At 29.7% G+C, this 15,837-nt stretch overlaps 1 protein-coding gene across 1 annotated transcript in view; it reads left to right on the top strand.

Annotated features, from left to right (window-relative positions):
• Fim (plastin-2 fimbrin) overlaps positions 1 to 15,837 on the top strand; it is a 64,531-nt gene that overhangs the window by 35,652 nt on the left and 13,042 nt on the right. Inside the window, exons 7-8 of the mRNA XM_035368576.2 lie at positions 1,871 to 1,945; positions 5,707 to 5,917. Of these exons, the coding sequence (XP_035224467.2) occupies positions 1,871 to 1,945; positions 5,707 to 5,917 (286 nt within the window). The remainder of the gene's footprint in view (positions 1 to 1,870; positions 1,946 to 5,706; positions 5,918 to 15,837) is intronic.

The following is a 15,837-nucleotide window of genomic DNA, read 5'->3' on the forward strand; positions in this document are numbered from 1 at the left end:
TAAATCTAGTTCCTTCTAGCCTTGTTTTGTAAGCTGATTATATTTTTTCCTTTCTTTAGTAAATATTCAACAACTTTCTAATGATCTTTTTATCCATAGATCATTCAAATAACTCCCAAACTTTAACCTTGATTGAAATTGCTTCTTTAATTGTTGCATATACTCAAAACAAAACAGCAGATTCCATAGCTTCAACATAGCTTTGGCAGTTTGTCATTATGCACTGAACAAAAATAAAGGGAAATAATGGAATAAAAGATAAAAAAAGAGGTAAATGATAGTGTTTGTTCATTAAAGACTAATTTAGTTTTCAATATTTGGCAATATTGATGCTATTTATTTATAAAAGATTAACTTAGTGTGTTATATTTGGGCATGAGTTGATGATGTTTGGATTTTTTAAATGTTCTTACATTGCTGAATTTTCTTTTGTTAAATTCCCTTGTTTTTAGTGTTTAATTTAGAAATATTAATATATAAATATAAACTTTAGAAAATATGCTTAAAAATGCATGATATTTCTGAAATCAGTTTCTTAAATTTCATTTCTGCCATAAATAGTTTGACATTATAGGCTGATTTCAGCTAGCTGTTCTATTGTTTTCAAATTAACTCATTCTTTTATGCTAAAGCTTATTTAATGTTAGAATTTCACTGTAAATGAACCAAAAAATTCATGCCATCTCACCACCAATTCCATAGCTTAAATGCAGCATGTTCATAACTGGAACTTCTTTTGTTTAATGTTTACATCCTGGTGCCCTTTGCACTTTTAGTCATTTTTTTAACAGCTGCAGATAAACCATTGTAAAATTGTTTGATGCTTCTAATGGTATGACGTGCATCAGTCAATATATGTAATTAGAACAGTCACTGCCATTTATGAGGATATTTGTAGTTTGCAAAGTGAGTTTACTTGCCAGCTACAAGATAACTTGTTATTAATTTTTTTACATAAATCACCAAGTATGAGTATCATTGTAGCAAATGCATGCAATGTTTAGGTGTTTGGCATGGCATACAGGAAGGAACTAAATAATGCATTTGGCATTATTGGATTATTTATTTCTCAAAACACAGATAAAATAACTTAATAGAACACAAAACTTTTTTTTCTGTGGTTTATTTACTTGGGAAATGTTATGAATGGGCTGCTCAAATTGTGATGATTTGTATAAGATTAATGAAAATAACATGTCACATGTGCAGGAATTTTACATGAATATACAAAATGTGTGAATATTGTTGATGTAGTTCTGATTTATCACGTAGTTCACACAAGGAACAAAAATATTATTTCATATGCTAACTACGAGTATACCTGTGTGAATTTATTTGCTGCTAAAACTGATCTGTTATATCTATATTTAAGTAATAAAACGAGAAAAAATAATATCCATAAAAATGCAGGTAAGTTCTTGGCATGTGTGAATAGATACGAACACATTAAGTACGTCTTGAGACCAGGTCACTGAATTGCAGCTGTTTTTATTGATCATGAAGGTAAAGTAATTAATTTTTTGTAATTTTATCGTGGATGATGGTCTCCTTGCGAAAAAAAGAGTATTTTTAGGTGCATTATATAAAGGTTATAAAATGTTATTCTTGCTGTAATTCTGATGAATGTCTTTTGAACTTTTCATAATTTCTTGGAAAATTATTCCTTTGATAATCTTTACCATACCCTTTCCCTCTCGTAAGTTGCATAGAAGCTTGAAGAAAGTTCATTGAAACAATTTTCTTTATCTTTTTGTAAAACAGTACATGCTTTTATGGAAAGTATTTTTGTGGATCTCTCTCTGCATAATATATATATATATATCTGAAATATGTTTTCTATAATATTTCATGATCTTTGAATTTTATTTAGGACTCTGAAATATACAGTTATCTCTTGAAGCAAATAGCACCATCAGATTCTGGTGTTACTTTAGAAGCATTAATGGTATGTGCAATTTGAATATATGCAAATTATATTACTCCATGATTAAAGTTTGTGTTTTCCTTCTTAATTACAGCTGAGCTATGGTTAAATTATGCAAACAAGAAATATTAACACCTTTAGTTCTAAACTGTCAAGTTAGAGTATGAAGAAGAATTTCAGAATGAATGTCAGAAGTTATTTATTTAAGAATTATTTGAGTATATATTTAAAAACTTTTAAATTCTTTCACACTGGTTTGAAATTACACAGTGCTTAGTGGAGTTTCTGACAGAGTGTTTAATTGGCTATCAAAAAGATGTAATATATATATATATATATATATATATATATGCACATTTACTTCTGTCCCCCAAACATTTAATAAAAGAGAGGATAATGGAGAATTCTCTATGATCTATTGGCAAAATTTGTTTTCCAGAAAAAGTAAGTTACTTGTATTAAATTTATGTATGGTTGTGTTAACGTATGTTCATTGATAGAAAATCACTTTCTGAGTTTCAGTTGAACTTCAGTGATCCAAAGTTGAAGGAAGGGTTAAAAGAATCTGATAAATAATCCTTGAAATCATAGAGTTCTTATAACGAATATCCGGTCATGTATGTTCATTTGAAAAATAGTAATGAAAGCTAATAAAATCCCTTGTGCTAGGAATATTTTATATTAGTAGTGGCTGAAATATTGTAGGAAACTATTAATGTAAAAAGTATATTTTAAGATTTTTTTGATTATTTCTTAGAAAATATTATTCTATACAGTAATTGTATCTAATGTTTTGCAGTGTAGATTAAAAAGGTGAAATATCATAAATCTTAGTTTTCATTAATTTAAAATAAAAAGTTTGTGCTTGTCGAAAATAAACATTTCCTTGAAATTGATCTTTAGATTCTGAGAAAAAAGTTAAATTGGTTGAAAAGGTAATTAGAGGATGAAATTAGAGCATAGGAAAACCCAAAGTAATGAAAAAAAAAACATTCAATTAATTTTGGAGAAGTTTCTGGACATATCTGCCATGGTTTCGAGAACAACATTATCCAATATTTATTAAGAATAAAAAAGGTGAAGAATTTAATTTCAGTATCATTAGACAAAGTTCAGTTTATCAAATTTTTCCAATTAAAAAGTTCTAGGCTATCATGAAAAGATAATACATTTCAAAGCTGGAAAATATTGTTCAGCGTAGCAAAAGTTTTCAGATACTAAAAATTATATTATAACATGTCACCTTTTTCCTGTATTTTTGATACTGCAATGAAATTTATTGTGTAATATTAAGTTTTATAAAAATTGTACTGGATGTTTTGCAATATGTTCAATTTTGATAGTAAAATTTGTTACATATGACACATTGACATTTGCAGTGTTGGTTATCATTATCCATTAATGATCTGCATGCAGAAGTTCTTGAATTCATTCGACCTTTTCAGAAGTGATTCACATTGAAGGTCTAAATTTGTGGGTGACTTCAAGGGAAGACCACTTTTGGAGTGCTGCACCACTTAAAATATTGCGTACACATCATTGCCTCGTCATGCTAAGCTTGCCGAAACATCTTCAGTGTCTGTGCTGATGTGCCTGTGTGTGTGTGATGAGTTTAACAGAAGTCTGGGGGAAGGCTAGTTTAATGCAAGTGGTCAGTGTCTGTGGGTAGTGTAACACAAAATTTCACATTCGCTTATTGTTCCAGCTTTATGATCATAATGTAATTGCAGACTACCACACATGTGTGATTACCAAACCTGTGCTTAACAATTCCTACTGCTAGTGCAGTGATGTCTTCTGGCACACTGACTTATCAAGACTGAAGATCACTGTAGCTGCTAGTGCCATTGTGTGCTGCATTTATTAGCATGCTACAAAGGTAATTTAGAAACATTTTTGTACACAATGTGAGTGTTTCATTGTTGCTATGTCATCTCTTGAAAATCAGCCTAAAATATGAGGAATCACTTTTTTGCATATGAGAGAGTATGAAGGCACTGTAAATGCACACTGATGTATGCAGTCCATTTTGCTATTACAATATTTAGTGTTAGTAATGTCATACTATGCATTATTTTAAATTAACCTGTACCATATTCCAGTATGCTGCATGAATATTGCATTTGGCTTAGCATTTGTTTTCATCTGAAGTTTCATTAAATCATTATAAGTCTTCATAATGAAATATTAGAAAAAGTTAGTTTTTAAAATATATTTTAGGTAATTGAATTATATTTGTATTTTGTGTGTGTGTGTGTGTGTGTGTGTATATAATGCAAAATAAAATTAAAAAAATACATCTAAAATTCATCACATATTCAATTTGGAGTAAATCACATGCAAAGACCAAAAAATCAGAAGTGCAGTTAGAAACCGGAAGAAATGGGAGATATACCAAGAATGAAATGTGGAATTTGCATCTTCCACTGCTTTGTCATCAGGAGGTTGGTGCAACGAAAGAATAAGCAAAACAGCCTGTTTCTGAACTGAAAAAGACTCAAAATTTAAAAGTAATCTTAGAAAAACAATGGGAATAATCGCTGTCTTCATCAGCCCAATCCCTTACAGCAAAGTAGGCGACAGTGCAAAAAATTGAAAAATTAAATCTTCAAAAACATGGACAAATTCAAAAATCGTGAAAGAATAGGCAAATTAATAATATCTCCAGCAGCCCACTGTGTACATATATTATTGTAACTAATGTCTTTTTGTTTTATATTTTTTTATTACTTTGTTTTTAAATAATGTTTGCTATTATAATTAATCCTATTATAATTATAATTAATCACTCATTTAATGTATTTCATGATATGTAATGTATTTGTTAAGTTTTTTATGTATTTAACTTAATTGTATAACTGTCAGTATGCATTACAACTATGAACACATTGTGCTTGACAATAACAGTACCTCCTTGCAAGCAACAGTAACCTAACAGTGCACAAGAGAAGTGGTCATCGGCATTTCCCCCTTAGTCTTATCTGTCCCCACCATACACTTTCTTGTCATAATCTGCTTCTTCTTTCAGTACTTAGTACTTTCACTTAACATAGTCAATTTCCGGAGGACACAGCATTCAGCTCTGAATGTAATCAAATCCTGGAGAACACAGAACTAAGCTCCCCCCTTTTTTTAATTCCATTGACAGTATCCAACAGACTGAAGAGCACCTAACCCAGTGGGCTAACCAATCTGTCAATGGTGTAAAGTAGATAGAGTGCAGAAACAAAACTTTTAAAAATATAATCAAATATTTGAAAACGAAATATGCAGATTTTTTAAATCCAGTATTTAAAAAAAGGAAACATTAAGCAAATTTGGAAAAGGTACAGGACGGGTTAAAAAAAATGGCATAAATGATAAACAAGCAAATTTGGAAAAGGTACAGGACGGGTTAAAAAAATGGCATAAATGACAAACAAGCAATAAAGCTTAAAAAATAAACATGCTGTTTTATTTACTTCCTTTCATTGTACCAATTTATTTATGCTGTTATGCATTGCTGCTACACTCTTTTGTAAGAACAAAGTAAATATCTGGAGGTCAAAAGAACAAAGTCAACTACTACAGTAAGAACTGTAGTAATATAAAAAAATATGAATGTTCTGCAGCAAGCATGATTAGTGTGCCAGTTTATTTGTGGCTACAATCATCAACTAAAATAAAAAAAGATATTTAAATTTGTCATGAATGTCTTGCTTCGATTATGCTTCAACATTTTTCAATATATCTATATTTTTACACACACACATATATATTTAACATATGTCATTTATTGTTAGAAAACTGATATGCTGGAACGAGCTGAAATTATGCTGAAGCAGGCGGATAAAATCGGATGTAGGAGTTTCTTAACTCCAAATGATGTCGTTGATGGAATTTACAAACTGAATGTGGCTTTTGTTGCAAATCTCTTCAATAACCATCCTGCTCTGGATCAACCTGATGAACCACTCGAAATGGTGAACTTAGAAGAAACTAGAGAAGAAAAAAGTAAGTTATATAATTACGGTTTCTGTTTGTATATTATTAAATCCGAAGCTACTGAAAAGAAATGCAATAAATTGTTATTATTTAGATTTGGAAGTTTTAATGAAAATCAGCAAAATCTCATGAGAAATTTTTGAACACAAAAAATGATCTATGCAGGCTGTCAAAATGAGCAGGATAAAAGTGTATACAGTCAAAAGTCGTTAATTCGGACACCCATAATCCGGAATGATCTATAATCCGGACCTCAAAGCTACAAACTTTCTGCGCATGCTTCGCGTTCACGCATGCGCACAGGCGTTTACGAGAGCGCGTAAGACCCTTACGGCTGCGAATATGTTTGTGCGCATGCGCGTTTAATGTGTAATGGAGTTATACGCTAAGCTAAAGTTATCTAATTCAGTTAATGTTGCAGATTGCGTTGTTCCTTAATCTTCGAATTGGATCCGGCTTATTATTTTTTGCAGACTGTTAGAGCAATTTTATAAAAGTAAGCTTGAACTTTCGATTATGTCAAATAGAATTTCCGATATATATTTACTAAAAAGCGAAAGTATGTTTTGAAATCCGAAATCTGTTTATCAATTTCACGCTGCTCTGCGGCAGAGGGGGGGGGGCAGAAACGTCATTATTAGATTATGATAGATTAGAAAGATTATGTCAAATAGAATTTCCAATATATATTTACTAATATGTAATTTGTATCTACAAAGCGAAAGTATGTTTTGAAATCCGAAACGCCGCGGATTGGAAGTTGATCTGTCAACACTATCCTTATCTTCAGAGCAGATGTTTTTATTTTATTTGGATTATAATTCCGTACTAAGTTTAGTATTTCGTCTCGATGTACTCCGTCTTTGATATGATTTAAATCAAGTTCCTCTTCATTATAATTCGCTTCCGATAGCGAAGAAAGTGACAGAGGTTATTGAAAACGAAAACATTTCGATTGACAAATTAGTCGGTATTCTCAACACAGCAATTATAGGACTTGAACAGCGGAACTTTGTAACTAAACAAGAAATTATGTCTGTTTAATAGAATTAAAGAGAAAGTATTATCACATGAAACGAAGCAACTTACATTGAAGGAAATGTTTAATAAAGTAAACAAATAAATATTAAGCTTTTTCTTTTTGTAAATTTTGATACCCTTTAGATCATAATTGTTCTTTATTTCATAAATTACGGTTTCATATTTTTAATTTTGTAATTTTTGCATGCCATCTTACCAGATTTAAACTGATGATCTATAATCCGGAAAAATCGATAATCCGGAATCGCCGAAGTCCCGACGAGTCCGGATTAACGACTTTTGACTGTACAAGGAAAGACAACAGCAACAAGCTTCATTTCTCTGAAGAGTTAAAATAGGGTTTCTCTGTAGAAAAATCAAAAGCTGAGGAACTTATAAGAAAGGTATCTTGAAAGCATTAGAAAAAGAGAAATATTGGAAAGTCTCCAATTGCCAAAGGCTTTCCAACATTTCTCTCAAAACAGCTCCCAACTTCCAATCTCTCTCTCTATTATTCAAAAGTTTTGGTGCTTTGATCACTGCTTCAACGTGATTTTACCTTATGAATTGACACTAAATTTTGTGTGCCAACTTAAAGTTTAGTTTATTTGGAAATTTTACAGGTATTTATCTCAAATATGTGCAAGGATTTTCATAAGTATTCATCTCTTGGAAATAACGTGACAAAGCGGAGATTGAGCACCTTTTGATGGGTGGATTTATGAGTGACTGTGGTCAGGATTGTTGGCTGTTTGCGTGAAGAGTTCTGAGTAGGGAAATCGCTTTGGCAGAGTTCTATATCAAGAGGGTTCTGGTACTGTTTAAAACTAATGAGAGGCCATAGTAATAAGGAAATACCTTTTCAACTTTTGTTACAAAACGTCTTTCTCCTAATATATTTTTCTTTCTTTTATTTATACTATTTTCCCTGTTTTAAAGTAGGGAAAATTACAGAAAATAATTCTAATCTTGGTGTATGGACAAACCTCAGTAATTTTTCTGTTGTAATTTCTCTATTGATTAAGAGCGAAAATTTAAAAAAAATGTTCATTGTACTTGAAAAAGTTTTCTCTAATTTTATTCTGAATATTGAAATTACTAAAGTTGACTTCTGCACATTCATACATGTATGTAGTTTTTAGAATAACAAACTATTTAATTAAATCTGAAAATTCAGAGATGATAAAATTATTGAAGAAATTTTCATAAAGCTAAAGGAAATTCTTCAAAGGGATATTGCTGACGATATCAACAGATACTTTATTGATGATACAGAGACTGGTAGAAACATGGATGTTTTATGAAAGCAAATGAACTTAGGATAGTTAAAAGAAAGGAAATAAATATAAATAAGCTAAAATATTCAACAAAAGCTTCAGATTAAAAACACACTAATTTGTAATATTAAGGATTTGTTTCCTGTATTTTAGTGTATGATTATTCTAATATATTTTTTAACCAAATTTTATGTGTAATTTTATCTGTTATTTTAAATTGCAAGATTTCTTTAGGTTGTGATTTTAATACTTTTTAATATATTTTTTTCAAAAAATAAAACAATTTTGTGTAATTGGAGAGTACTTTTTACTCTATTGATTTGCGTAATAATTTAAACGGCACTAGATTTAACTACTTACCAACATTTTCGCAATTTCAAAATCAGTTTGTATAGAAAATTTTTTATTCGGAGATTTTGATTTTTTTTTACGAACGTAAGAACAATGATAAATATCATAAAAATAACAATAATAAATGAAAATTATATTTAAGAAATAACATTAAAATAAAACATTTTTATTTTCGCCTGTCATATTTTAAAGAGATATTACTTTCCATTTTGGTGACTTGGAAATAATTTATTCTGAAAAATAAACAAGGTAATAAATACTATAAATTACAGTTTCTGAAACATGTCTGAGAAAAAACAAAAATGCTACTGTAATTATTTCAAAACTGATATTGTCTTTTTTTAAATATATATATTTTTGATTCCCCCCCCCATGAAATTGTTTCAGAATATTTAAATCTGTATCAGTTTTCTCTTGAAAATTCACTTTACACTTCCCTTTTATGATTTTTTTTTCAAAAGTCTTCTGGCTTTTTGCACTTATACAGTTGGTAGGGATAATTTTTCTTTTGGATTTTAGATTTTGCACCTTGAAGGGTCTAAGATTTATAGGTTATTTTAAAGGCAAGATTTACAGACATAATTTCCAGAAAACGTGATAAAATGTAAAGTGTCTTCATGGTTATTAACATGTAATAGATGTGTTTTATAGGAAATTTCTGGTGAATTATCTTTTGGCTAATCTTTGGAAGAACGGTGAAAAGTAATTATTTGAATTTTCTCCTTTGTATCTCAGAAATCTGTAATATGTTCATCTTTCTTTTATTTTATCTTTTCACTCGATACAAGCATCAAAGTAATCAAAGAAAGCAAAGAAATTGAAAACTGACAGTTAATTCAAAGATTCATTGCATATGTCTCAGTGCCTGCCATAAATTCTAAAAATTTTGCCCTAAATTTTGTTGATCTTTTTGCTTCTCTAAATTCTAAAAATTCTGCCACCCTGGCTACAGCACCAGTTTTGATCTTTTATCATTTCATATCTTCATATAAGTTTTCAATAATCACATTATTAAAGAAATAAAATTAACTGTTTTTTATTTACATTCTAAGTACATGCAGTTCTTTAAAATAACAAAAATATTTAATTAAATCTGAAAGTTCGAAAATGAAGAGGAATTTCGTTGAAAAGAGAAATTGATTTTATAAAGAGAGAGAAAATTATTCTTCAAAGAGAAAATTCAAAAAGTGTTGAAATATTAACAAATTAGGAGATGAAGTGCAAATTAGTGGGAAGATTGATTTGTTTATTGAAAAACTGATAAAAGATTCCAAAGAGAAGGGAAATCTATGTAAATTAGCTAAAAAAGTGTAGAAAATTTTTAAGTAATAAGCATATTCTTGCTTTTTGTTGCTACAAAACAATTCTTTTGTAGCTTTTAATGTATAGTTATACTAATATCGCTTTAGACATTATCATAAATTATAACTGCTACAAAATGTTCTTAGTGCTCTTTTAATGGACCTTTTTTTTTTATTAGGAATTAAAAAAATTGTAATTATAGCCGTATAAATCTATGAGTAAGAGCTCTAACTACATAATTTAATTATTTGTTACTAACTGCTCACCCTTAAAAGTTATCTTTACATGCTAAGGTAAGTTAGTTATCTTCTTTCCTTAATCCTAATTGTGTATGCAAGATACAATACAAAAATGCAAGAATTAACGTAAAAATTATTCCTTACAGCTAATAATACTCAAAATAATATAAAACAACCCCTCATCTCTGGTAGTTCAGTGGCTTATTGGAACTTTATATTAAATACTGTACATTAACCCTTTGCGACACGCATATTTAAAATATATTTTAATCTTTAAAAAAATGCCTTAGAATTAGTCAGATGGACTTACTTAAGTGCCTTTAAGGCTTGAAAAAAATTCTGCGCTTTTATTTTTTACGGTGGAAGGTGGGATACCGTTTGTCCCACCATGCAACTAGGACATGTCTCATAGCATATTGGTGTATAGCAGGAAAAAAAATCTTATGTGGAATGAATAAACAAAATAAAGTGTGCATTCTAAAATATTCATAATAAACACACTAAAATGCATTTTGTACTTTTTGCATATATGCATGACTTGTAAAATTTTGCATATGCACATTTTGCATATAGTATATATTTAATATTTTTAAATTTTAGGAACGAAAGAAAATATTTTCTTGAATATTATTTTAAGATTAAAATTTGATACTCGTACATATGATACTAAATAAAATATTAAAATTGGCACTTGATTCAAAAACATTTATATATGATTAAAATTGAAAAAAAATTTTTCATGAAACTTTGAAAAACATATTGTTTCATTCTTTTGTAAGCATAGAGGCACTTCACATATTTCACAGATCCAAAATGTTCGTCGTTCTTCTTTCGATATGCTGCAATATGCACATCTTCTCCTGCTCGTTCGCTTTGGCGTTTTACTTACCTTTTTTAGTCTTTTTTCTGGTTGTACGAACGGGATTTTAGTTTTTATTTGAACTGGGGATTTCAGTTTTCTTTTCAGCTCTTTCTTGCCTGCAAGTGCCATTAGACCTTCTATAACTGAGGGAAGAAAATCTTTCATTGTTTTTACATCATGATCAGGTTCGCGAACAAACTTGACTAAATGTGTTTACTATACTCGCATCTAAAAAGTAAAAAAAAAAAATCATGTGCCACCATTTCTTGCTTTTGCGGTCTATTTCATATAGTCTGTCAGTTGATCAAACAAACTTGACTAAATGTGTTTATTATACTTGCATCTAAAAAGTAAAAAAAAATCATGTGCCACCATTTCTTGCTTTTGGGGTCTATTTCATATAGTCTGTCAGTTGATCAATCAGTCGACATATCCCATATTCTTATTGTATGGAATAATGCTGTTTGGGCACAGTACTGTTTTTTTTTTTTTTTTTTTTTTTTTTTTTTTTTTTTTTTTTGTCTTTCCATCTCGCTCTTTTCTATTAATTTCTTTCATTTCAGTTGCCTTTTCCAAGCAAGACAGGATAGAAACGGATCTTTTATCCTTCCATTTTATGCAATAAATTGAATCATCGCTAACTGAAAAGTCTATATATTCTCTTGACATAAATTTGTCTTTTAAAATTTGGGTAGATACTTCCGATCCATATTTACAGTGCCACATGCATAGATGGGTCTGTGTCTTTAAAAAGCGAAACAAATTATAACTACTTCCCTTTCTTCTTCAGCAATAACTTCAACCTCAGTTATTCTCTCCTGGATTTCAATTTCATCTAAATCAGAACTGACATCTGAAGTATTTGAGTCGCAATCGGATGGCAATTCAGCAAAAAGATCCAAAGCTTCCTGAGTTCTTAATTTTTTTGTAGACATTTTAGCACATCAGAGCATACAACGGATGTAAAAGCGCGCACAATCACGAAAAAAGTAGATGCGAAAAAGAAAAGAAAAATAATCGTGATTGCTGCCATCTATTGAGCGGAAATTCAAGTGTGTGGTGGGACAAATTTTAACCCACTTATTTCAACTGGAAAATTAATGTTATAAAATATTGAATCCAATTAAGATTTTTGAAAATAAAATACCTTTGAATATTAAAAAGAATCATACATATCATAAATTGTATACCAAAATTTTTAAAATATGGAAAAATGCGAGATACATGGATATCACTCTTGTGATCCTATTTTGAATATTTTTTGCTTATAAACTTAATCCCTGGTATAGTAGTAACATATACTGAGAAAAATAATAACTAAAATAGATTATTTATAAAAGATTAGAAAATTTCTAACGGAAATTGCTAAGTGAGAAAATAAATATTAGTTAGGTGGGACGTATATTGACCCACCATGCCGCAAAGGGTTAACTGGGATACAACTTCAGCAAATCTACACTATGATACTAACTGGGTCAAAGTGCAACTAACTTTCAACATTTACAAACGTCTGGCATTCACATCTATTCTGATCAGCACATTCTGTCTCTAAGCAAGCAACTGCATTGGCAACAGCCAAGCTTCTGTATATTATTATTATGCTGATTATTATTTTACTGCACAGTTGAAATTATGCCTCTTAACATAAAATTTGCATATATCTCTGGACTAAGCAAGAAGGTGATGAAATGAGGCATAAAAGAAAAATTCAATATAAAGCTAACTAATCAGTATAAAGCTAGTCCAAGTTGAATAAAAAAAAAAAAAAAAACCACTAATCTTCTTCAAAATATGTGAGACTTCTATTAGTGTAAAATATAAATGTTTCTAGAAATTTTATAATTTAATGCTAGTTACTTGAAAAAAAATTGTGAAGTTAATTTTATTCTTGAACTTTTTGTAATTCAGTTAAATATTAGATTTAATAATTATGTATCCTAGATTTATTTTAATAATAATCTATCTAATTTACAGATTTATTTTATTAATAATGTATCCTACTTAGTTTTATTTTAATAATGTATCCTACTTAGAGTTTTATTTTAATAATGTATCCTACTTAGAGTTCTATTTTAATAATGTATCCTTTGTACAGATTTATTTTATTCTTAAAAATTAAAAAGAGAAATTCGGGTGTAGATAATTGCTTTAGTTTATTGAGTTCCTATTTGTTTGGTGGGTCCTTAATTTTTTCAGTGATGGTCTTTAAAAGTACTTAAATTTCCACATGCAGAAGTGTGTACGAACCTTGTTTATTTTTTAGAAGTTTTTGCTTTTGTTGCAAGCATATGAACTTTTTACACTCATTTCTTTTATCATACACATAAGGAAATCTAGAAATTCTAGCTGGCAGAAAATTAATAGTGACACTTATTTCAAATGTTTTTATATTTAGGAAGGGGAGAGGAATTTTAGAGACTTGTAATGTTTGCAAGTTCCTAGTGGCTGAACCTAATTGTTATCTGCCAGTTATTGGTTTGTATATGTCTCTTGCCCCAAATTGTATTTCCGTTATTTATTAATAATTAAATTATAATTGTTTTGTTGGTATGTTCATTGTTATTAATGCAAAGAAATTAGGATGACTGACCTATTTCTTGTTGCCTAGTTGAAAATATTATGTAGGTCTGGCTTTAAGAATGGGATCATTCTGCATATGTGTATGTCCATCCGATCTTAAAAGTGTTACATGGTTTGGTAATCTTTTAATAATTTGTAATTTTCTTGCAAATTAATTCTTTTGTACATTTTTTTTTTAACTTCTAATGTGAAATACAAGTACTTTATTGTTGCAGAAGTGACACTGTATTGAAGCCATTTTTCCATATAATTTAAAGATCATACAAGCTTTTCCCTCTTTTTTTGTATCTAAATATATCTGTGTTACACCCTAAGCACAATTATATTCTACAAATTGCGCTAAAGGATGCTTTCTCTGCAATATATTTTAATGAGGGTTTTTTTTTTTTTTTTCCATTTTTAAACCAGAAAAAAGAAATATCTTAAAAACTAATACTGTTTTTAGAAAAGCATGCTGAGCTTTAGCAAACAGATTACTAGTTGTGTTAATTTCTAATTCAATAGTATTTTCAAAAATTGTTTTTAGGGGTGACTTTTCATATTGCAGAGGCGATATACTTTTTCATTATTTCTTTACATATGTATTCTAGAGCTCAGTCATCATTTGGCTTTTTTAATTTTAAATCCATAAAATGGATAGCAGCATTACTGAAAGCAAGCCCTCCCCCCTTTAACTTCTAGTCCCAGGTATTATAGCTAAATTGTGAAGAACATGTATGTAGTTGCCACAGCTTTTGAATTATAAGACTTGTGAAACTAGTTTTGTGCATAGTCTTGTTTTTTAAAAAATGACTAATACTAAATCAATAAAGTATTAAATGGAAGCAGTTCCTTATTTATGACAACAGCTTCAATGAAAGTAGCTTTTTAATCTAAAAAGGACTAAAGTTTAATCCAGAACTTCATTTGCAGTGAAAAGCTGAGGAATATATGGGATGGAAAGAAAGAAAAACTAAAATGCCTAATGGATTAAAAATGAAAAATCAAGCCCTTAATGCATATTTTATTTCAAGAAGAAACAATCTAGGATATTATTTATTTTTTTAATTGAAGGTAATTTCAATATTTCTAGCTCCGAAAGTGAAAATTTTAATATATCTTGCTGTGGCAATTCTAGCAAGTTTTTGAAAATGTTTTAAGAGGTGTCTGAGCAGTGCACTTTCACATATATTTTAGTATCACAAGTTTTAGTCACATTCAAGTGCTCTTGCCTGAATATGTCTAAACACTGCAGAAAGAAACATGTATACAACAATTGTATTCAAATCTGTGGAGAAAAATCCCAATGGAAAAATTTGGAAAGTGATAATAGTATTGAAGCCACCACTGACATTTCCTAAGCAATGAAAAAAGAGAAAGATTGGGCTGTTTTACAAGAATATTTCTGTCGACCTGAATCCTCATAGTCCTGTCCTTGCATCTTTCTGTTTCATTTAATACTTAATCTAGCTGCAATGAAGTACAAAGGTGTTAAGCAGCACCAGCCAGTGTTATTTTTCAGCAAATTTGTGCACTATCTCATTAATTTACTGATAACACTAGATGGCACCTCCATCTGTATACATTTATATTCCTACTATTTCATCATACTATCTTGCCCATCTATTTTTTGTAAATATTTGCAGTATCTAAATGTTTTTGGTAATGTAGTGTATTCAGTGATTTAAGATATATTGAAACATTTTCTTTTTTGAAAAAAGTAAAGAATTAGACTTCTGTGCAAAATTTGGGTGCTCTTAACCCTTTGACGGGCGGTGGTCGTGCTCTGAAACCACCAATTTTCGAAATTTTTCCCGCTCTTGTTTCCAAACTGTTTGAGTGAAAATCGATTGATTACTTATCTTTTATCTCTAAATAACGCAAAATTACTGCAGAACTATACATTTTTTAGGTCTTAGTATTTTAAATCGGATGCCTTTTAAAATTCATTTTCAGTGAGACAAAATAACTTCCTTTTATTTATATAATTAACTTAAAATTAAAAATTTTTTTTATCCCACATCATTATTTCTATCATAAACAATAAAAATACAGCAATAATTAAACTGTATATATAAACAACCTGTGTATATTTATGGTATTTCCTTTGTGGTTTCAGGGCACGACCACTGCCCCCACTAGAGTATTGCGTTACAATGCTCACATTCCCCTAGAGGCTCGGTGGTCGCGCCCTGAAACCACTGCTCTTTATAGTAATGTTTGCTGCTTTGAAATAGAAGTGTTTATTTTCACCCGGATATAGATAAGGGGTTCTGAAATCACAGAGTTATTGTATTACCAAACAATACATGCACCTGC

Source organism: Stegodyphus dumicola, chromosome X1 (assembly GCF_044657685.1).
Source record: "Stegodyphus dumicola isolate Sdum_Otavi_A_Nest chromosome X1, ASM4465768v1".
Taxonomy (NCBI): Eukaryota; Metazoa; Arthropoda; class Arachnida; order Araneae; family Eresidae; genus Stegodyphus; species Stegodyphus dumicola.